General features: G+C 35.2%; 2 protein-coding genes and 2 long non-coding RNA genes across 6 annotated transcripts; 3 read left to right on the top strand and 1 right to left on the bottom strand.

Annotated features, from left to right (window-relative positions):
• The first annotated feature begins 281 nt into the window (after window positions 1-281).
• Window positions 282-23,082, top strand: LOC141705477 (putative nucleoredoxin 2). 2 transcript variants are annotated; one of them, XM_074508409.1, is made up of 2 exons: window positions 282-1,035; window positions 21,822-23,082. In XM_074508409.1, exons 1-2 carry the CDS (start codon window positions 349-351, stop codon window positions 22,827-22,829), a joined length of 1,695 nt encoding a protein of 564 aa, XP_074364510.1. In that variant the 5' UTR covers window positions 282-348; the 3' UTR covers window positions 22,830-23,082. The 2 variants fall into 2 exon arrangements, with proteins under 2 accessions (XP_074364510.1, XP_074364509.1); XM_074508408.1 differs by lacking the exon at window positions 282-1,035 and adding an exon at window positions 20,382-21,107.
• On the top strand, window positions 4,394-7,616 carry LOC141705472 (uncharacterized). The gene is made up of 4 exons (XR_012568366.1): window positions 4,394-4,510; window positions 5,627-5,989; window positions 6,414-6,615; window positions 7,221-7,616. It is a non-coding gene; the product is annotated as an uncharacterized LOC141705472 (long non-coding RNA).
• On the bottom strand, window positions 8,853-11,923 carry LOC141705478 (uncharacterized). The gene is made up of 3 exons (XR_012568371.1): window positions 11,657-11,923; window positions 9,956-10,178; window positions 8,853-9,219 (listed from the first exon to the last, which is right to left on the bottom strand). It is a non-coding gene; the product is annotated as an uncharacterized LOC141705478 (long non-coding RNA).
• LOC141705474 (zinc finger BED domain-containing protein RICESLEEPER 1-like) lies at window positions 13,904-17,989 on the top strand. 2 transcript variants are annotated; one of them, XR_012568368.1, is made up of 4 exons: window positions 13,904-14,060; window positions 14,446-16,166; window positions 17,194-17,635; window positions 17,718-17,989. XR_012568368.1 is itself a non-coding variant. In XM_074508406.1 (3 exons), exons 2-3 carry the CDS (start codon window positions 15,711-15,713, stop codon window positions 17,371-17,373), a joined length of 636 nt encoding a protein of 211 aa, XP_074364507.1. In that variant the 5' UTR covers window positions 13,904-14,060; window positions 14,446-15,710; the 3' UTR covers window positions 17,374-17,989. The 2 variants fall into 2 exon arrangements, 1 of the variants encoding a protein (XP_074364507.1); XM_074508406.1 differs by having other exon boundaries at window positions 17,194-17,989.
• Window positions 23,083-24,356: the final 1,274 nt, after the last annotated feature.

The raw sequence follows: 24,356 nt of genomic DNA on the forward strand, positions 1-24,356 counted from the left end.
GATGTGGAGTGATTTGGGGACCTCAATCCGTTGTGCCGTTGTGAAGAAGAAGAAGAGGAAGATGAACAATATGTCTAAACAAGAAGAAGAAGAGGAGAAGATATCTAATCTTTACGCTAAATCATCATCATCATCATCTAATAAGAGAAAGAGGAACCAATCATCATCATCATCATCTATAAGAGAAAAAGGAACCATTTAACTTCTCTTAATAGGAACAAGAGGCGCAACAAAAAGATGCTCAACTATACGACTAGAGAACAACATCATAACAAATCATCATCATCATCCAGTAGTAAAAATAATGATGATGTGTATAAGGCCATCCGATATGTTAGAAAGAGAAAGATGAATTGTGACCAGGACACAATCCTATCCAAGAATAAGAGGAACAATCCGGGCAAAGCAAAAACAGACAAGGTGCACAATACTAGTTGCAACATTATTAAAATTGGTGATACAGTCGATTTGTCGGCCCTTTTATTCACCAAAAAAAGGAATTTTCTTATCAAATCCAACCAACAGCGGGTTAAGGCCAAGGATCTGTCAGGCAAGTTTGTTGTTTTATATTTTATGACACTCGCAGCTTATTACGACGATTTGGGCACAGTGTCAAAACACTTGGTGGATATACATAATAAGTTACAGCCCAAAGGTGATTTCGAGATCGTCCTTGTTGCAATTAATGATCATTTTTCTCCCGATCCTCATCAAATTTTTATGAAAATGTTTTCCACAATGCCATGGCCTGCCATTCCGTTTTCAGATTTAGAATGCAGGAAATGCCTTGAAAACCTGTTTAACAATTATCACAGAATGCCTTGTTCTGTAATCATTGACCCAACAGGTTTTGTTTTGCAATATGATGCCGACCCTTTGTTTCTCAGGTACGGAGCTGCTGCTTATCCTTTTACCAACGAAAGAATACAATCCATCAATTTGGAAGATAATCTACTTATGCAGCAGCCTCTTTCCATTCAAAAACTATTGGCCACTCCTGAACGTGATTATCTCGTCAACAACAATGGAGACCAGGTATGCATGCTAAATCACCATTTTTTGATTTTAACGATATTAGAAATTTGTCTGTTTTGTTGTTAAGAAAACAGACAAATTTGTTTTGTCTGTTTTCTTAACAAAAAATAAAGATATTGTCTGTTTTGCATAGTTATTAAGATGTTGCTTAGTCGTCGTCTAGGCTGAAATCAACCGTCTTGATTCTACTAGGTTAGGCGAATTAGGAGGAGTCTAGGTGAGCGACGCCTAGGCATACATTAGGAGATTTAGGCAATCAAATATACGTAAATGTGTGCTTTTTTTAATATATGATTTGATTTTACCTATTTTCGTCTTTAAGTGGTTAAATTTATAAAGTTGTACAATTAAGTATTGAACCATCATACTTCTAACAAGAGTCTCAAAATTAAACAAACAAAAGTTAGTAAAATATATTTGTTTCAATCAAATAGACTAATCTTTAAATTAATAATGTAATTATGTTAGAATCAATTAAAATGTATGCACATAAATATCTAATATATACGCCTATATATATAGTAAAACGCCTAATTCCCCTAATGGACGACTAGGAGGGCACCTTACCTCCTAGGCATCCAGGCAGTTCGCTATTGTCTTTGTTCTTCTTTACGCCTTGACAAGTATGCTGTTTTGTATTACTAGTTTTTTCATATGTACATTCAACTATACATACTTTTACTAACATCGGTTTCTTTCTTTACAAATGCTACTTAATTTGGCAGGTACCCCTCGATGGTCTTGATCATAAGGCAGTGGGCTTATATTTTTGTCCATGTCTAGATAAACATGATGAATTACACACCACAGGGGCACTTAAGAAGCTTTATCAAGAGTTGTCAGAAAACTCGAAAGAGTTTGAGATTGTTCTTATATACACACACGGCTGGTGCGAGCATCATGAGGATACATGTGGTCGCATGGTTGAAGATTCTTTCTTGAATGGAATTAAGACAATGCCTTGGTTGGCACTTCCTTTTAACGACACAAATTGTAGTAAGAAGTTGCAGAGGATATTCCAACAACCCCAAGAGCTCGGAGTGCCAGTACCAGCAAGGATGGTGATTATTGGACCTCATGGAAAATTCATCGAACTGTTGGGCACTCATATATTGTTGAGTTATGGTGCTCCAGCATACTCGTTCAGCTTTCGCAGTGCTGTCAATTTAGAGCTTGAAATGTTAAAAAAATTAAAGCTGGAGATGTTCTGGGATCTGGACACTGTCTTTATGCACACAAATGGGTCCCGAGTTCGATTTTCACAATATATTGGCAAGAGAATTATAATCTTATTTCAGAACGTCCCCGGTACATTCAACAATTTTTGGAGGGAGATGAAAGCAAGGTATATTAGGATGAAGGGCACCGACGATGAGTTCGAAGTTATCCACATCTATAGGGGGGTCTATATTAATCGTGATAAGAAGATTGTAGCATCTTTCCCATGGTTTATGCATGCTCATCTTGATCAGGGCTCAGAAGCAAGAAAGTATATAAACCGTGTTTGGCCCGATGTTCTGACAAATTGTGGACTTATTGCATTTGATCAGGACGGATCGATTGTTAGAATGAAAAAAGACCCTGAACTTGGACAAAATATGGTATTTCCCTTTTATCAGGATGGAGATATGGAAAACGAGGTCTCGCTGCATGTGAGAGAGTACATTAATATTAAATGTAAATTAGAATGTGTAAATAAAGGGCCAGACCCAGAAGACTGCTACATGACATAATGATGAATGAAAGTAATTCTGGATTCTGGTTTTTGTATATGTACTGTGTACAATGATGATGAAAGTAATTCTGGATTCTGGTTTTTGTATATGCGTTTATATGAAAGTAGCGACCAATGGTTGTGTGCTTGACTTGTCTCTGCAGCTGTAATGAAATCTATGAAGGAGGATTTTGGGCATCTGATATGGCAGCCTCCCAGGTAACTATATATTTTCTTTGAATCTGTTTTTGGACCCGAGTTGTTTTTCTTGATTTCTTTGTGGTTTCTCGCTTCGAGCTGAGCTGCTGTAGTTTTAAGTTGCGGTTTTTGGAGGTTTCTGAGCAATTTGAAAGCCGTAGGTATTGTTTAGTGCTGCTGTGGGGTCTGCAGAATCAGGGTCTGTTTCTCTGGTTTTGTGTGTGTTATCTGTTGAAGCTATGCAGATGGGTCTGCAGGTTGCTTTCTGTTTTCGGGGGGTGGTTCGATCCTGGGGTTTCAATTTGCTGCAGATTTTTGTCTCGAGTCTGGGAGGATTTGGTGCAATGTTTTTTGTGGGATTTCATTTTTCTGCAAGATTTTGCTTCGGGTTCTGCTGTTGCTTTTTTCAATTTCTGGATTATAGCAGTTCAGGGGTCTTGGGTTTTTGTGCTTCACGTCTCGAGCTGCGTGTAGAGAATTTGCTGGAGTATGGCAGGTTTATGTTTTTGCTGTGCTGCGTTTGATTTACATGGTCCTTGGGAGCAGATAGAGATTTTTTCTGTCTGCATTTTCCTGGATTTGTCGAGCTCATGGACTGTTTTTTGTGTTGGTGATTGGTGTGTGGTTGGTGTTTGGAGTGTGCATGTTTTTCTCTTCTTGGATGGGAGGCATAGGTAGTGCTGCGTGGATTTCATCTATTGGCTGGGAGTTGGCAATTTTCTCCTGGTGTTTAATTTGGAATGTCATGGTCTCTTTTGGAATGCTGCCTTTTGCTTGTTTAATTTGCTGGTCTATTTGCTTAGACTAGCTTTATTTTTTAAGTTAGTGTTTTTCTCTTTCTCAAGCTAGTCCTTAGAATTCTTGGAGTTTTGTTTCAAGTCTTCTTTGTGGCTAGTTCAAACTCTTTGTATATTCTTTTAGTCTATTAGATTTTACGAGGCTCGACCTCATTTACCCAAAAAAAAAAATCCTTTACAAAAACCAAAACAGGGTAGCACAAACTGAGCTCTTTTTGCTTTAATTTTATACTAATATAAAGATATTCATGCATATCTTGGTTCATTTTTTTACTTAATTTTCAGAGCTCATGATTAGGGGGATTTCCCTTGAAGGCATGCATAAATTTTAAATGGGAGTGCAAAGTGATTTTAAATAAGGATCTATTGGACAAACTCAAGTTATGGGGTTACAAAAGATATGACACACTTATTCGAGCTTGACAGATTCTAAATGGTTTTAGCTGTAATACTTGGTCATAGGTGTTGATGCTGTTGTTTTGTACAGTCCTCGAATTTTTGAGAAGGCTGGGATAAAGAGAGATGACCACAAGCTACTCGCCACCATAGGTATTGGAATCTGCAAAACTATTTTTGCTCTGATATCAACATTTTTGCTAGACAAAGTCGGACGGTGCCCACTGATGCTTTCGAGTATGGGGGCCATGGTAGTTGCTCTACTCGTACTCTCAGGCTCATTATTTGTTATTAATCACTCGCATCAAAAAATTCTGGGTTGTAGGCTGGAGAAGCAAGAAGAGGACAAAAAATTGATTCAGAATTCTAGGTTTGTATCTTCTGCTCAATTTTTGTGTTTACTGCTCCTTCCATTACAAATTATCAGGAATGCTTGCTTAGTTGCGCTTAAATTGGTAGTTTTCTGTTTAGAGCTTTTTTCTTTGGCCTTGCTATTAAACACTGTATACATAAGAAGAGCATTATTTGGCAAATACATATGAAGGATTTAATTTCGTTTCATATACAAATTTTGATTGCATGACAATGATACTCTGATGTCGGAAAATCTGCAACTTCTTATTGCTGTCACGAGCCATAAGACCAACGCCATTCTACGCAGACTCCTCAAACAAAGCCATTCTTGAACTAATAGAATAAGGGTTAACTTGATATTAAACAAAGAAAAAATTTATCTTTGATCCAATATTAAAGGATTAAGAAGCTACAGTATGGATCCTTTTAGTCATGTATGCCGCAAATCAAATATGTAAATTTATAAAATTTTGAGATAATACAAATAAAAGATTTTTAAGAGTTTAGGCATAAATAAGAAGAAATATTAAATATACTAAAGATTGTGTCATGAAATATCTTGATCCAAGCTGCAAGTTTCCAAATTCCTTTAATCTCATGTTCCATTATTTCCATATGTGTATACAAAATCAGAAAGAGGGTCATTTGGACCACAGTTTGAATTACGTGATGACAAGGTAATAAGCAATTGAATATGAACAAACCAACATGAAACATAATTGCAGACCTTCTGTAGGAGGCAAGTTGACATTGAAAAAAGCTTTACTAAACCTGCTATCAGTGATACTCCATGTTCCTGGATGATCCACTTACAATTAAGTTATCTTGGCACAGGAATTTTTTGGCTGCCGGAAAAGTTTAAAGCAATATAGTGCATTAAAAGAAAATGAAAACCATTTTCATATAGGATATATGTTGGTTTCGGACTCTTTGCTTTCTCTCTCCCAAACTCGATCAGATTCAAATCAAGTTGTAGAGCGAAGGAAAAAAACAATGGAAATGCCCTCCGTTTTAAACACAATTGATTTTATCGTGCAAATTTTATGTATAATTACTTTAAAATTATTTTCAATGAATTAATGTATGTGTATACCTGTACAGTTTTTGATTCATCTGTTTTGAGGGTATGCAGGCCGTTGCAGTTCTTAGGAAATGGGCAGGCAGCCCTTGGAATTCCCAGGAAGTGGCCAGGTACCATAGCCATGGTATCATTATACTTACTTTCAGTGTTTATTTTATCTTTAAGTTTACATATTAATCCTGTGGGGGTTTAGGTCTATATTGAAGGAAAAAAACAATGGAAATGCCCTCCGTTTCAAACACAATTGATTTTATCGTGCAAATTTTATGTATAATTACTTTAAAATTCTTTTCAATGAATTAATGTATGTGTATGTGTGTACAATTTTTTATGCATATATTTTGAGGGTATGCAGGTCCTTGCAGTTCTTAGGAAATGGGCAGGCAGCCCTTGGAATTCTCAGGAAGTGGCCAGGTACCATAGCCATGGTATCATTATGCTTACTTTCAGTGTTTATTTTATCTTTAAGTTTACATATTAATCCTGTGGGGGTTTAGGTTTATATTGAGCTCCATATAAATTGGGTTTTGCGGATTATCCATCTTATGGAAGTTTATGTTGAGCTCTCATACTCTCTTTGGACCTTAAATATATAATCACTTTCTTCCGAGCTTTGTTTGTTCATTATAAGATGCATGACATAATTAATTTATCTTTAATTTTGTACGTCTTTGTTCTTCTCTGTTTTTAGATATTTTCTGATTTATGTAGGATGCCTATGAACATCTCTTTTTAGTTAAGTATTCAGGCCGCTAATTGTGACCACAATGCGTTATGCATAAAGGCATGCTATTGAATTCAACAGCCACATTAAGTTTATTCATTCACATTTTTCCAGGCTTCCTATCAGATCCCTCAGATTTGGTGGTGTTGTATTGTAAAAACAGACGAAATTAAAGGAAAAAGCAAAGAACTAAATTGAAATATCCTATGCGTTTATATGAAAGTAGCGACCAATGGTTGTGTGCTCGACTTGGCTCTGCAGCTGTAACGAAATCTATGAAGGAGGATCTTAGGCATCTGATATGGCAGCCTCCCAGGTAACTATATATTTTCCTTGAATCTCTGATCGATTTAAAATTGATTGTTTAAAGCATAAATCATATATTTAGCTCTATTATCTCTCTTCCAAATAATATGTGTGGATTTTAGGCAAAAAAAATTTTGATTCAAAACTTCAGGTTGCTCAAAGTTCCCTTACATGAAAATATTAATACCTTTAAATTTACTGCACATGGATGTGACCTTCTGAAACTGTGCAGTGCATAGGTCAACAAGTACAACCCAAAAGAGGTCGTGGCTATGTTTTTTTCCTGTAAATTGATATAAATACTTCTGTACTTTCATGTGGCTTCATATTTGTTTTAACAGAGAAACGTTTGACAATATGTGTCTACATATAAAAAAGGAAGTTATAATAGGCTGTCGTGAGATCTTAAATTTAGCCCAATTGTGTATTTAAATTCTTTTAGGCGTAATTATAAACAATTTTTGCTTTTTATTTTCCCTTTATACTATTTCTTTAGGTTTAAATGTGCTTTGCTGAACTGCTTAAGTTGTAATTTAGGTGCAATATTTGGTAATATTCCACCAATAGTGGTGTCATTATTATTAAACTTATTTTGGATGTTATTTGTCGTATAAGGTTTACAATACTGGATCCATACCATTAACGGGTGAGTAGCTTTTTGAGTATCATGTGGAGGTGCACCTATCTGTCATGCCATCCATTCTGAATTTGATGGTTTTCTCCGTTTATGTGTTCTAGCTTGCTGATATGTTAGCACAGGCTACATACTATATTTTCCCTTTTTTCATCTCTTTTCATGTAATTAAAAGCTTTGTCCGAGGGGTAGGTCTAGTGAGTTTTTGGTGTGGTGGTTGGGGGTTTCGATGCTGGGTTGTAGTAGATCAGAGTTTTGGGTGGTTTTGGGACATGGGGAGTGCCCGAGGTGTGGATTCTGTCTGGAGTGGGGGTTTTATTTTGCAGGTTTTTAGGTCTGAAGGTTTAGATGGGTTCTGTAGTGCTGTTGCAGGTCGTGTAGAGGGTCTGGTTTTTTCGAATGCTGGAGAGGTTTTGCTCATTTTCAGTGTGGAGTTTCGCTTCGAAGTCGTGATGCTGTAGTTTCAAGTGGTGGTGCTGTTGTAACTTCGAGCGAAGTCTGCAGAATAGGGGAGTTGTTCGTGCAAAGTTTCTCGTGGTGTGACTTCTGTCTGGGGTTTTGGCTGGGTTCTGTTATTGCTGGAATTTGTTTTTGGGCCCGAGTTGTTTTTCTTGATTTCTTTGGTAGTTGCTCTACTCGTACTCTCAGGCTCATTGTCTGGTATTTATCACTCGCATCAGACCGTTCCTTGGGCTGTTATTTTGGCAATAATTTCGGTGTATTGCTTGTGTCAGTGTTTAAGCATTATGCTCAGGATTACAACCCTTGTACCGATATAAAGAAAAGCTACAACCTACGCAGGCTTCTTGGTGATATGCCTAGCATTGAAACTCTTAAGGGCAATATCATCAGCCTCTGGATAAAAGTTTAACAAATTAGATTTCTTTCCTTTTCTTAAATTAAAATATATCTCTTGTGTTTTAATTTAATAATGTACATACATAGTTTTTGGATCCAGGTTTAACTTTTCACAATTATCTAACCTCAACAATGGAGAACTTGAAGACACTGAAATTATGTAGTGTTGCATTTAATGACGTGTATGTGATTTCAAATGCTCTGTGCTTGCTCGGAAGTATGCCCATGTTGGAATGACTTGAGATAAAAGTGGTGAGTGCTAGTACTAAATTGTGTATTAATTGTTAAAATATTGCTGAAACTTAGATGAGGCACCAACTGATAATTTGTTCTTGATTTCAACTCACGATGCAATGTATATGTTACACTCTTGTAATGCAGGGTTGTGACATGAACTGTGGGAGAAACGTAGAGTTAACAGCTGGACAATATTTGGAATCACCAGATTGTGAGCATGTAACTCTAAACCAACTCCAAAATGTGAGCTCCTTTTATTAAAGCTTTGTGAATAGAAATTCAAATCTATGAGTTCAATGCACCTTAAATTACGTACAAAAGAGACAAATAAATTAGGACGGAGGGAGTATCTTGGAGGAGTTGATCTGGCCTCCATGAATTCTATGAATTGATAATAGAAAGTGAAGGTGACAGGACAAATATTCATGCAACTTAATTCCTGAAGGATAGAAAACATGACCAGGAATTGGTCTTTGAGACATGAGACCTATTTCTTAAAACAGGTACATTCAGTCAGAAGTATGTTCAGCTATTGAGCATTTCCCAAGAGCACCGTCTATTTGCATTCACTCGCTAGTCTTTCACCTCTATTGTTAATAACTCTCACAAACTGCAGTCAGATATTCTTTTTGTAATAAATTTTTGGATGATAAAACTACTAATCAAACTGAGCTTTGGACAAGCCAATTCACGATGCTATGTCAAATACAGAGTTACGTTTTTTTTCCACTGTCAAGGCACAAGGAAAGAAATTGATGATCAACATTCAAGTAACACTTTATTACTCTATTAAAAAACCCGCCATATATTACCATTTCACAATAGAGTTCTCTTCACTCAGGTCCATTGTCAAATACAGAAATTTTGTCTTCACTTATATCAACACTGCAATAAAAGTGACTGATCAGCATTGTATGTCAAGAATGTAGACTGTTATTAATTTCAAACAGTATCTTAAGCCACAAGTATGAGCATCAAAAGTACATAATAATTGAAGTAGTCAAAATCAGAACGTTGTTTTATAACAGAAAAAATATATTGCAAAATCCATGAAATCTGGTAACATGTGACTTAGAAGCAAGATTCTTAACAGAAGTCCGCTTATCCAAAAAAATTCCAGTTAAAATATACTGATAGCCAAGATAGAAACAAAAAATTTGAGCAGAGTAGTGTTTTCTACGATTTAATAGCTGATCTAGGTTGTTACATGAGTAAAATGCCAGCCCACAAAGACAGATTGCTTAGCTAACTATATTTTCATAGATTCAGAGGGGTTAGATTTTACCAATTGAGCATGCAACTGGTGGAAATTTATAATGACAATATACATTTCTTAAATTAAAGAATGCATAAAAGGGATAGGGTATTTCCTTCAGACAGTGTTCATGAGAAGCAGCATAATGCATTCATATTTGGTGTAAATGTTAGAAAAATAATACAAGGTCCCTAATGTAAGATTTGGTGTTGATTACAGAGGTACGCCAATTGAATAATAAACAAAGCTCTTTTACATTTAGGAAGGGAAAACAATCAATCACAATGCACTCTGATAAATTAATAAAAGCATAGGATGATTCCCATAATGCCAAATTAGATAATCAGGCCCTCGAGGATTTCTTACCTAATCAGCCTTGTCCTGTTATTCTTGGACCAAATTGCTTGTAGAGAATTGTCTTGCTGGCTGCGTACACGTCCAAGACAGCCTCTGACACTACAAGCAGCTCCAAGTCACGCATTAGTTGCTCAAGGATTGTAAGTGAAACTAGGTGGTTACCAACTGTCTTCTCTAGCTGTGAAACGTGAAATGTATCTACTCGACTCATCGACTGCATCATGAAAGTATTCTACAACAATCAAATGAAGTAATGAATGATTAAATCACATTAACAGTAGTGAGAAAAATGAAGCAACCAGCACAATCTACACAATGTCTAATCTTTTATAATCAAGTGACAAATTTATAAATCCTGCCCATAATTAGATTAAAAAATACACCATCTTACAGTGAAAAAGAAACAAAAAGGAACACTTTAGAAGCCCTCAATCTGTGTACAAGTCGGAACATAAACTCATTATTGTGCATCGAGAGCACAACTCAACAAAAGTATCAAGTGATTTATGCATTCAACTCTCATTGAATCCCTCGAGTCCTTCAGCTGGGAGGAAGCTCTCCGTGTGGCTGAGAACTCCTAGGAGGAAGCTTTGAGATGGAAATTCAACGTACTTGGTCTGTTTCTTCCTGTAGTCGTACAACATTTCTCCTAATCTAGTTTTTCCAAAAAACTGATTTGCACCAGAGTAGAGAAACAACCAATCTATCTCCTCCGAACCAGTGCCAAAAGTGAACATTTTGTTCCAAACCACCTCACCAGAAACTGCTATTGGTGTCCACAAACTGAGCTCCTTTTCAACAAGTGACCCGTCAGGAACAGTTTTAAGGACCACAGCCACGGAGCCCTCAAAATTCAAAACGTTGGACTTCCTTGCATGAACAAAGCTTGGGTACGAAATCAGTCCAAACAGTTCGGTATGAAAATCAAAAGTTATAATGAAATCCACACCTTCCATATACAAAACCCCGTCAACAACGGGACCAGACCTCAAAACAGGGGATGGGGGGTAATAGAGAAAACTTGGTAACTCAGTATCGACCTTAATGACCCTCCAGGAATCAGAATTTGAAGAATACAAATGCGCTGCTTCCAAACCCACATGTTTATTATCAATTTTCTGATATTCAAGAAATAAAACCTTAAAGTCACAGGATACACAATCAAATCCAAACCCAACTTCAAATTTGTAGGCTTTTAGGACTGGTCGTGGGTTGTCGATGATAACAGTGAAGGGTGTGTGCGGTTTGTCAATAACAGGGGTGCGTGGTGGTGGGTGGAATATTGTATGTCTCCTCTCCTCAGTCATGGTGAAAGCCGCAGGTGGAAGCATGAGTTTCTTATACATCCTAGTTAGGGGATTTAATAGATATAAATCAGCTTTAAAGTTATGAAAAACACAAACAACACCGTTAGAAGAGCTTACAAATTGTAATAAATCAAAAGGGGGCATCAAGGGGATATTCACCGAATAGTGTTTGAGAGAATCGGGGTAGAGAATAGTGGCAGCGTGACAGCCTTCATTATCGTCTACTCTAGAAGTAATCATAATAATAGAGGGTAATTTATTTACAGAAATTAGGTGGTGAGCAATGTGGAATTTAGGTGTTGAAATGATAGAATGCCATAACTTACAAACATATTTACATCTGAACAGCGAAATGACACAAGTGCGAGAGAGTATGTTGAATATAAGGTCCTTCGATAAATACCTCTCAGCACTTGAAGATAAGATCTCGGCCCCTGCATTGTCTTCTTGAGTTGCTTTTGCTTTGCCCGGATTGTTCCTCTTATTCTTGGATAGGATTGTGTCCTGGTCACAATTCATCTTTCTCTTTCTAACATATCTGATGGCCTTATACACATCATCATTATTTTTACTACTGGATGATGATGATGATTTGTTATGATGTTGTTCTCTAGTCGTATAGTTGAACATCTTTTTGTTGCGCCTCTTGTTCCTATTAAGAGAAGTTAAATGGTTCCTCTTTCTCTTATTAGATGATGATGATGATGATTGGTTCCTCTTTCTCTTATTAGATGATGATGATGATGATTTAGCGTAAAGATTAGATATCTTCTCCTCTTCTTCTTCTTGTTTAGACACATTGTTCATCTTCCTCTTCTTCTTCTTCACAACGGCACAACGGATTGAGGTGCCCAAATCACTCCACATCTTCTTCCTCTTGTTGTTGATGGTTGATGATTTTGATTTATTCTTCCCCTCCTCCTCGACAACATCATCATCATCATCATCATCATCATGTTTACACAAAATCCACTTTCCAGCAGGAGGATCCATCGATTGATTGATTGAGTTTAATTTTAATATCTGTATTATTCTGGGTTTTACTTGTTGTGTGTGTCTTGCCCCAAATCTTCCTTTGCTGTGTGTGTATATATATATATATAGGCTTCAGGTCGTTTATCTTCTACTGCCTGTATACTTCCTATTTGGCTGCACATGGGTTTGAACAAACCGATCAACGACACCCAACTCAACCCTTTTTCAACCCGAAAAACCCCACCTAATGTAAACCGAATTATAGATGAATTGTTTTTTATCAACCCGACATAAATGGGTTGGGTACGGATTACAAATATTTTTACCATAACCCAACCCAACCCGATTCATTAATATATTCTCCATAATTTTATATAATTTTTTAAGTTTGACATATATTTACGCCTCTTCTCGTATGTTTTCACGTAACTATTATAGTATCTTAAATGTGTTGTGTATTATTTTCTCATCTCCAATATCATATTAAGTTTCCTGGGTAATAATTTTATTTGTTCAATTTATGTTTGCATATTCATTTTCATCTGTAGATGTATCGTTAAAACATTTAGTTATGCATATAATTTACGATATGATATACATTACTAAAATTATGATGTTAATCAAATTTAAATATTAGTACTTTAACTATAATTATACAAATTTCATTTTTATCTAAATTTTCAAGATGAGTGATAATAAATAGTATTAGAACTTTTTTTATCGGATCATTCAACACATCCAAACCAACCCAACCCGACCCAAACCGATGTACGACGGGTAGGGTTGGGTAACGAAATTATATTTTATGGGTTGGGTTAAAAAAATTCAAGTCGATTTAATTGGGTCGGGTTGTAAAATCGCCTTTAACCCGGCCAACCCGACCGATGTGCACCCCTATTTCCTATTTGGCCGGCCAACCCTTTTTCGGGCTTTGTTTCCAAATATTTATTTATTTAGTTTTCAAAAATATTATTTTATTTAGTTTTAAAACTAAATAAAATAATATTTTTTTAAAACTAAATAAAATAATATTTTTATTGTATTCATAAATAAAAATATGGTGTTTGAATAATAGTAGAATAATATAATTATATTTGATTTATGATCGTACTAAGGACATACTTTAAATACTTATTCTAATAAGATATTATTTTTAATCGTCTACTTTTAATTATAGAACATTAATGCTTGAGATTGTTTTGACAGTATAATATCAAATTTTTAAATAAAAAATTTCTTACGCTTATGTTATGTCATCTTTTAGCATGACAAATATTTTTTAATAATCCCGTAATTTATTAATTATTAATTATGATTAATTAATATTAACCTTAGGCAGTTAACATAAGGATTGTGAATAAAGGTGAAGGTTAATTTGATATGCGTGCAAATCAATTTCCACACAAGAATTTTTTGCAACAACTGCGGCACTACCTATTAGGGCCGCTCATGGATTACGTAACCCGTCAAACCCGACCCGACCCAACCCAATCCTGAAATGAGCCGTTTAAACTGAACCGTTTAAAACCGTGGATTAATTGGGTTATTTTTTATTTAACCCGTTTATAATGGGTTGGGTAAGATTTTATCCTTTTAAAAACCTAAACTAACCCAACCCGGTTATATAACTAGGCCCAACCCATTTTAAATATTTTACACTCCCTGATTCCCTGACCCCGACCCATTTACAATATTACTTCAGAACTTCCCCCAACTAAACCCTAGTTAGTCTGTATAATATTACATTTCATATTATACAGCCGCTCCTCACTCCTCAGTCCTCACTCGTCACTTCAGTTCTATCTCATTGGCTCCAAATCTTCAATTAATTTGTAAGATTCTTTTAATCTCTTCAATATTTTGTTTTATTCATATTGATTTGCTGTAAGTATTGATTTGTTTTATTTGAGAGTTGTATGATTTATTTGTCAAATCTTTGATAATCCTCAATTAGTATTTTGGCTAATCTTAATCTTTGGTAACTTAAATGACCTGTGGATGTGGTGATTGTAACTAAATGAATGACTTGTGATGATTTAATAGGTAGTGATATTCATTTTAAACTTGATTTGATTTGTTTATTTTAAATCTTTGGTATGATTTGATTTGTTTCTTGATTTAACTTATTTATTTGTTTTTAATAGATTAATTTATAAAGTCTTGACTGAGTGCTCAATCTTTGTTTTGATATATATTTATTTATTTGTTTGGATTTAGGACAAAAATATGGAAACAACATTCCCGCCCCTGGTACTCAACAAATTCCTCCAGTGATCTTAAACACCACCCAAAACCCAAACACTTTCCTAACCCCAAACTCTGATCAAAACTTAACCCCCTGATGAACCCTCGATTACTAATGGTGAACTTAAATCCCCTAAAAGGGAGACTGATGATGTTGACCCACTTACAACCAAGAGAAAACCTACCAGAACTTCTGATGTGTGGGATCATTTTACCAAAATAAAGGGTGGAAATCATAAGGGTCCAAGATGCACATGTAACTATTGTGGAGCGAACTATGCTTGTCATAGTACAAGAGTTGGAACAAGTAGTTTGTGGGCTCACTTAAAGAAATGCAAGAATTATCCAAAAAATATGGCTGATAGGAAGCAAAAGGTGCTTAGCTTTAAACGTAGATTTGAAGGAAAGGGCAGTTTGTTCGTAGCAACATTTAAAAAAGTAAGATGTCGGAATGCCTTGGCGAAGTTTGTGGTGAAGGATGAACAGGCCTTCAATGTTGTGGAGGGGGAAGGTTTTAAGAATTTGATCAATGAGCTGCAACCTAGGTTTGTGGTCCCAAGTCGAATGACTGTTATTCGGGACATTTACACGCTGTTTTGTAATGAGAAATCTAAATTGATGAAAGATTTGACAGCCGCTGGACAAAAGGTGAGTCTAACAACCGATTGTTGGACATCCCGAACTCAAATGTCCTACATGTGTCTCACTGCACACTACATAGATTCTGATTGGAAGCTATAAAAACAGATAATCAACTTTTGTCAAGTTTCAAACCATAAAGGTGAGACCATTGGAAAGGTGATTGAGGGCTGTTTGCTTGAATGGGGGGTTGAAAAAGTATTTTCTGTTACACTTGACAACGCATCAGCCAATGATGTAGCAATTGGTTTTGTAAGGAGAAGGGTCAATGCATGGAAATGTGTTGTTCTTGATGGTGAACATCTCCATGTTCGACGTGGTGCTCACATCATAAACTTAATTGTCAATGACGGACTAACAAAGTTGCATGACTCAATAGTTGCAATCCGTAATTCCGTGAGATACATTCGTTCATCTATAGCAAGGCTACTTAAATTCAGATGCTGTGTGGAGAATAAGAGAATTGATTATAAGGGGCGACTGGTCTTAGACGTGACTACAAGGTGGAATAGCACGTATATGAGCTGGATGCGGCTCTGAAGTTTGAAAAAGCATTTACAAGGTATGAAGAGGAGGACGACAAATTTTTGAGCTACTTTATGAAAAAAGAGAACGGTAAAAAAATGATTGGACCTCCATCGTCTAATGATTGGGAGTCATCAACTGTTTTTGTGAAATTTCTGTCTACCTTTTATGAAGTTACGTTGAAGTTTAGTGGCACTTTGCACGTAACTTCAAATAACTTTTATTATGAAATATGTGAGATTCACACTATGCTGGCCGAGTTAGCAGATCAAGATCATCCTTTATTGTCTTCCATGGCTGTTAGCATGAAGAGAAAATACGATAAATATTGGGAAAATGCGAATAATATAAATCCAATGTTGTTCTTGGCTGTTGTACTCGATCCCGTGTACAAAATGAGGTACTTGAAGTACTGTTTTGAATCTATATATGATACTGAGACGGTTGCTAGGATTGTTGTGAAGGTGGAGTCGATTTTGCACGGCTTACATGTTTGTTATAGTACTGGAGTTAGAGATGGTTGTACTAAGGTTAGTTTTTTGGCTGCACTGTACTTTATAATCTGTTTTCTGATTTCTGTAGTGTTGATCAAGCAGTTTTTATTATAGTTATTGTATATATACTTCTCTATTATTGCAGATGTGTACGTTTAAGGTAGACATTTGATTTCGTATGATTTTGATGGACAAAACTTATATGTATATCTCCACATTTGCTCATATGATTAAAACAACATATCTGATTAAAATTTAAATATCATGTCTGCATTGCTATCCATGAGAGCTGAACTTTGTTCTGCTGTTTACTTGGTTTGTGTAAGCTGTTATAAATTGTTGTTTACTAATGTTAGTTTTCTGGCTGCACTGTACTTTATAATCTGTTTTCTGATTTCTGTAGTGTTGATCAAGCAGTTTTAGCCTAGTCAGTAGATTTCTGTAGTGTTGATTTCTGTACTTTAGAAGAAGATAGTAGCTTGGTATAAATTGGTGTTGGTCAGTATGCAGATGATTGAAAGAACCGAACATGATGGAAAACTAATATATTTCAAATGCCTAGTCACGAGTCATGACCACAAACACAGGGAAGTTAGTTTACAAATATTGTTACTTGCTGTATTTTGGTAAGTATTAGTTTACAAGTATTAGTTTATAGTTTTAGCCTTTGACTTCCTGGAATTTGAAGTTATGTACTAATTAATAGAAAATAATGAAATAGATCCCCATATACTAATATTGGAGTCTGGAGATGCTAACCACACCACTCCAGCAGGAAAATTGTTTTTCTGATCACCAACTCTTCTAGTTTGAAGAATGTAAATAGCTATCTTGTGAACTACGTGACTCACTCTTTGCTAGACATTTGACAGTGTTGCCCAACAACACCTTAACAGTTTTTAGATGCCATCTTCTTTTGGACAGTGATCATGTTTCTGTATTGACTGTGATATACTTATTGCTGCTAGTGAATATGTTTATTATCTAGGTTCAGTCATGTTCTGTACTTTCAGATTAGTAGTATAACATACAAGTTTGACTTGTAAATGTTAACGTGTAACAGGACAGTGGAGGTCCTTCTCCAGTTCAAACTGTTGGCAAAGAAACACAGAAGAGAAGGTTGTTGGATAATTATATGCAGCAGCAACAAATGGGAACAACGGAGAAAAAGAGTGATCTTGAAATCTACTATTCTGAAGAACCTCTATACCCTATGACCGATAAGTTCAACATTCTTAATTAGTGGAAAGACAATACTAGCAGGTACCCAACTTTATCTTTGATTGCTCGAGATATTCTTGCTATTCCAGTTTCGACTGTTGCTTCGGAATCTGCATTTAGTACAAGTGGACGAATACTGGATGCTTTTCGGAGTTCTTTAAGTCCAAAAATGGTGAAGGCGCTCATTTGTACTCAAAGTTGGTTGAAGGGTAGTCATGGTGGAATTAAATCTAATACTTATTTGGATGAAACTCAATCCTACGAATTTCTTGAAGTTGAAGAAGGTGAAAGACATTTTTCGATACATTTCTTGAAATAGATTTTATAACATGTTTTCTGAAATTTCAAATATTGTATATTTTGTAGATACTATTGGAAAAAAGAAAGGCAGTGCTTCAAATGATAAGTGCAAGAGTAGAGCCAATGTTATTAATCTTAGTGACCACTGATTGTCACTATTCAGACTATTTTGTTTAAATTTTAGACTATTTTGTAGTAGGCTTCAGGACTTACTATTGATGGGTGATGAAATATTTGAGATTGCTTAAATTATTTATGGATGATGTAATATTCTGGATTCCGAACTATTTATGGATGATGTAATATTCTGGATGCAATACTTAATTTCCTGCTTTTAATTTTTTAATTTTTGTATTTTACAACGAACATTAGTTATATGTAATTTTGACAGGTTTATTTCTTTCAACCCGATGAACCCAACCTAACCCGGCCCAACCCATCACATAGTTAATAGGGTTGGGTTTAATAATTTTTTTGAGATTAATGGTTTAATATTTCTGTAATCCGTAATAAACGGGTTAGGTCATTAAATAGGTAAAACCGGCCCAACCCAACCCATATGCAACCCTACTACTTATCATTATAGGTTCAGGCCTCACGGTTCTTTCTGTGTTACCATTGTTTTTGTAAACAATATAATTGTAAAAACTACAATTAAACCGACGGAACATCTCCGATTATCCAACGAGATTAACTAAATTTGTTGACTATAATAATTATTTAAAATATAGATAAAAAATATATGTATAAATTTTAATGATATTCACTATAAATTTATCTATATTTTTTTATTACCAGTTTCTAGACATCGGCTATATATAACACATATTGTACCGTTTGGCATTACACAAATATCTAAATAAAAATATATTTTTAATTAAATTATGCAATAAATAATTTATATTTTTTTATGAATAAACATCAAATATCTTATCACTCTTCAAATAACATGTTAATGAAAAATCTAATTTTGACTACTTAGTGATGTAATTTATTTATATTTTCAAAAATTATGAAAAATGAATCTCTGCCCCCTTAGTATTTCTATTATTATTTCAAATAAGTTAAAATAATTTTTAATTATTATAATTTTTTCCATTTCGATATGCTAGTAGCAATATATTTTTTATTTTCTGTTTTGAATAAGTTGAAGTAAGTTTTAATTATCATAAGTTTAGAATAAAATTTAAATAAAATTCGACTTCTATATAAATTTGAATTTTATTTCTATTTCTGCATGAACTTGGATTTTATTTTCTAAAAAATAGAACATAAATAAAGAAATTTTGCACTCTATATAAAATTGAATTTCATTTCTACTTCTATATGAATTTCGATTTTATTTGTAAATTAAAGGACCTAAATAAGAAAGTTCCAATTTTTTAGTGAATTTCGAATATAAATAGGAAATTATGATTTAAGTTATTTGAGAAAAAGATAAAAAATTGTTTGAAAAATTCTAAATATGATTGACGTCTAAATATTTATTATCTTTTCTATTAATTCGAAATGATTCGAAAGAATAAATTCTAAATAAGACTGATTTCTAAATATTTATTAACTTCCCTATTAATTCGAATATACAAAAAGAAATTTAATTTTATTGAATTAAAATTGAGGAGATCTAGAAAAATAGATAAATAAATCTAAGAGGATATATATATATATATAAATATATACTAGCATAATGATTGTGCGAGACACGGGTCATTTTCTAGCTTATTATATTATAAGGATATAATAAGACTACTCTAATATAAACCAAATTTAAAATATAAACTAGAAAACAAATATTGTTTTAAAAAGAATTACTTCGAAATATAACACATATTGTACCGTTTGGCATTACACAAATATCTGAATAAAAATATATTTTTAATTAAATTATGCAATAAATAATTTATGTTATTTTATGAATAAACATCAAATATCTCATCACTCTTCAAATAAGATGTTAATGAAAAATCTAATTTTTACTACTTAGTGGTGTAATTTATTTATATTTTCAAAAATTATGAAAAATAAATCGAGCCGCAAGGGTGGACTCGATTGGTTAAATAGATGAAAAATTGTGCTCACGGTCACAGATTCAAATCACGCATTTGGAAGCAAAGCCCGAAAAAGGGTTGGGCGGCACAATAGGAAGTATACAGGCAGTAGAAGAAAAACGACCTGAAGCCTATATATGTATATACACACAGCAAAGGAAGATTTGGGGGGAAGACACACACAACAAGTAAAACCCAGAATAATTCAGATATCAAAATTAAACTCAATCAATCGATGGATCCTCCTGCTGGAAAGTGGATTTTGTGTAAACATGATGATGATGATGATGATGATGATGATGATGATGATGATGTTGTCGAGGAGGAGGGGAAGAATAAATCAAAATCATCAACCATCAACAACAAGAGGAAGAAGATGTGGAGTGATTTGGGGACCTCAATCCGTTGTGCCGTTGTGAAGAAGAAGAAGAGGAAGATGAACAATATGTCTAAACAAGAAGAAGAAGAGGAGAAGATATCTAATCTTTACGCTAAATCATCATCATCATCATCTAATAAGAGAAAGAGGAATCAATCATCATCATCATCATCTAATAAGAGAAAGAGGAACCATTTAACTTCTCTTAATAGGAACAAGAGGCGCAACAAAAAGATGCTCAACTATACGACTAGAGAACAACATCATAACAAATCATCATCATCATCCAGTAGTAAAAATAATGATGTGTATAAGGCCATCCGATATATTAGAAAGAGAAAGATGAATTATGACCAGGACACAATCCTATCCAAGAATAAGAGGAACAATCCGGGCAAAGCAAAAACAGACAAGGTGCACAATACTAGTTGCAACATTATTAAAATTGGTGATACAGTCGATTTGTCGGACCTTTTATTCACCAAAAAAAGGAATTTTCTTATCAAATCCAACCAACAGCGGGTTAAGGCCAAGGATCTCTCAGGCAAGTTTGTTGTTTTATATTTTATGACACTCGCAGATTATTACGACGATTTGGGCACAGTGTCAAAACACTTGGTGGATATACATAATAAGTTACAGCCCAAAGGTGATTTCGAGATCGTCCTTGTTGCAATTAATGATCATTTTTCTCCCGATCCTCATCAAATTTTTATGAAAATGTTTTCCACAATGCCATGGCCTGCCATTCCGTTTTCAGATTTAGAATGCAGGAAATGCCTTGAAAACCTGTTTAACAATGATCACAGAATGCCTTGTTCTGTAATCATTGACCCAACAGGTTTTGTTTTGCAATATGATGCCGACCCTTTGTTTCTCAGGTACGGAGCTGCTGCTTATCCTTTTACCAACGAAAGAATACAATCCATCAATTCGGAAGATAATCTACTTATGCAGCAACCTCTTTCCATTCAAAAACTATTGGCCACTCCTGAACGTGATTATCTCGTCAACAACAATGGAGACCATGTATGCATGCTAAATCACCATTTTTTGATTTTAACGATATTAGAAATTTGTCTGTTTTGTTGTTAAGAAAACAGACAAAAATCTTAACAAAAAATAAAGATATTTGTCTGTTTTGCATAGTTATTAAGACGTTGCTTAGTCGTCGTCTAGGCTGAAATCAACCGTCTGGATTCTACTAGGTTAGGCGAATTAGGCAGAGTCTAGGTGAGCGACACCTAGGCGTACATTAGGAGATTTAGGCAATCAGCTATACGTAAATGTGTGCTTTTTTTTAATATATGATTTGATTTTGCCTATTTTCGTCTTTAAGTGGTTAAATTTATAAAGTTGTACAATCAAGTATTGAACCATCATACTTCTAACAAGAGTCTCAAAATTAAACAAACAAAAGTTAGTAAAATCTATTTGTTTCAATCAAATAGACTAATCTTTAAATTAATAATCTAATTATTGTTAGAATCAATTAAAATGTATGCACATAAATATCTAATATATACGCCTATATATATAGAAAAACGCCTAATTCCCCTAATGGACGACTAGGAGGGCACCTTACCTCCTAGGCATCCACGCAGTTCACTATTGTCTTTGTTCTTCTGTATGCCTTGACAAGTATGCTGTTTTGTATTACTAGTTTTTTCATATGTACATTCAACTATACATACTTTTACTAACATCAGTTTCTTTCTTTACAAATGCTACTTAATTTGGCAGGTACCCCTCGATGGTCTTGATCATAAGGCAGTGGGCTTATATTTTTGTCCATGTCTAGATGAACATGATGAATTACACACCACAGGGACACTTAAGAAGCTTTATCAAGAGTTGTCAGAAAACTCGAAAGAGTTTGAGATTGTTCTTATATACACACACGGCTGGTGCGAGCATCATGAGGATACATGTGGTCGCATGGTTGAAGATTCTTTCTTGAATGAAATTAAGACAATGCCTTGGTTGGCACTTCCTTTTAACGACACAAATTGTAGTAAGAAGTTGCAGAGGATTTTCCAACAACCCCAAGAGCTCGGAGTGCCAGTACCGGCAAGGATGGTGATTATTGGACCTCATGGAAAATTCATCGAACTGTTGGGCACTCATATATTGTTGAGTTATGGTGCTCCAGCATACCCGTTCAGCTTTCGCAGTGCTGTCAATTTAGAGCTTGAAATGTTAAAAAAATTAAAGCTGGAGATGTTCTGGGATCTGGACACTGTCTTTATGCACACAAATGGGTCCCGAGTTCGATTTTCACAATATATTGGCAAGAGAATCATAATCTTATTTCAGAACGTCCCCGGTACATTCAACAGTTTTTGGAGGGAGATGAAAGCAAGGTATATTAGGATGAAGGGCACCGACGATGAGTTCGAAGTTATCCACATCTATAGGGGGGTCTATATTAATCGTGATAAGAAGATTGTAGCATCTTTCCCATGGTTTATGCATGCTCATCTTGATCAGGGCTCAGAAGCAAGGAAGTATATAAACCGTGTTTGGCCCGATGTTCTGACAAATTGTGGACTTATTGCATTTGATCAGGACGGATCGATTGTTAGAATGAAAAAAGACCCTGAACTTGGACAAAATATGGTATTTCCCTTTTATCAGGATGGAGATATGGAAAACGAGGTCTCGCTGCATGTGAGAGAGTACATTAATATTAAATGTAAATTAGAATGTGTAAATGAAGGGCCAGACCCAGAAGACTGCTACATGACATAATGATAATGAAAGTAATTCTGGATTCTGGTTTTTGTATATGTACTGTGTACAATGATGATGAAAGTAATTCTGGATTCTGGTTTTTGTATATGCGTTTATATGAAAGTAGCGACCAATGGTTGTGTGCTTGACTTGTCTCTGCAGCTGTAATGAAATCTATGAAGGAGGATTTTGGGCATCTGATATGGCAGCCTCCCAGGTAACTATATATTTTCTTTGAATCTGTTTTTGGGCCCGAGTTGTTTTTCTTGATTTCTTTGTGGTTTCTCGCTTTGAGCTGAGCTGCTGTAGTTTTAAGTTGCGGTTTTCGGAGGTTTCTGAGCAATTTGAAAGCCGTAGGTATTGTTTAGTGCTGCTGTGGGGTCTGCAGAATCAGGGTCTGTTTCTCTGGTTTTGTGTGTGTTATCTGTTGAAGCTATGCAGATGGGTCTGCAGGTTGCTTTCTGTTTTTGGGGGGTGGTTCGATCCTGGGGTTTCAATTTGCTGCAGATTTTTGTCTCGAGTCTGGGAGGATTTGGTGCAATGTTTTTTGTGGGATTTCATTTTTCTGCAAGATTTTGCTTCGGGTTCTGCTGTTGCTTTGTTCAATTTCTGGATTATAGCAGTTCAGGGGTCTTGGGTTTTTGTGCTTCACGTCTCGAGCTGCGTGTAGAGAATTTGCTGGAGTATGGCAGGTTTATGTTTTTGCTGTGCTGCGTTTGATTTACATGGTCCTTGGGAGCAGATAGAGATTTTTTCTGTCTGCATTTTCCTGGATTTGTCGAGCTCATGGACTGTTTTTTGTGTTGGTGATTGGTGTGTGGTTGGTGTTTGGAGTGTGCATGTTTTTCTCTTCTTGGATGGGAGGCATAGGTAGTGCTGCGTGGATTTCATCTATTGGCTGGGAGTTGGCAATTTTCTCCTGGTGTTTAATTTGGAATGTCATGGTCTCTTTTGGAATGCTGCCTTTTGCTTGTTTAATTTGCTGGTCTATTTGCTTAGACTAGCTTTGTTTTTTAAGTTAGTGTTTTTCTCTTTCTCAAGCTAGTTCTTAGAATTCTTGGAGTTTTGTTTCAAGTCTTCTTTGTGGCTAGTTCAAACTCTTTGTATATTCTTTTAGTCTATTAGATTTTACGAGGCTCGACCTCATTTACCCAAAAAAAAAATCCTTTACAAAAACCAAAACAGGGTAGCACAAACTGAGATCTTTTTGCTTTGATTTTATACTAATATAAAGATATTCATGCATATCTTGGTTCGTTTTTTTACTTAATTTTCAGAGCTCATGATTAGGGGGATTTCCCTTGAAGGCATGCATAAATTTTAAATGGGAGTGCAAAGTGATTTTAAATAAGGATCTATTGGACAAACTCAAGTTATGGGGTTACAAAAGATATGACACACTTATTCGAGCTTGACAGATTCTAAATGGTTTTAGCTGTAATACTTGGTCATAGGTGTTGATGCTGTTGTTTTGTACAGTCCTCGAATTTTTGAGAAGGCTGGGATAAAGAGAGATGACCACAAGCTACTCGCCACCATAGGTAT

The sequence above is a fragment of the Apium graveolens genome, unplaced genomic scaffold (assembly GCF_009905375.1).
Source record: "Apium graveolens cultivar Ventura unplaced genomic scaffold, ASM990537v1 ctg8881, whole genome shotgun sequence".
Classification (NCBI taxonomy): Eukaryota; Viridiplantae; Streptophyta; class Magnoliopsida; order Apiales; family Apiaceae; genus Apium; species Apium graveolens.

Coding starts and splice junctions, on each gene's coding strand:
- LOC141705477 (XM_074508409.1), top strand. CDS start 349: ATGAATTGTGACCAGGACACAATCCTATCCAAGAATAAGAGGAACAAT. Junction 1,036..21,821: donor TCAACAACAATGGAGACCAG/GTATGCATGCTA, acceptor TTAATTTGGCAG/GTACCCCTCGATGGTCTTGA.
- LOC141705474 (XM_074508406.1), top strand. CDS start 15,711: ATGAAAAAAGAGAACGGTAAAAAAATGATTGGACCTCCATCGTCTAAT. Junction 16,167..17,193: donor TTAGAGATGGTTGTACTAAG/GTTAGTTTTTTG, acceptor AACGTGTAACAG/GACAGTGGAGGTCCTTCTCC.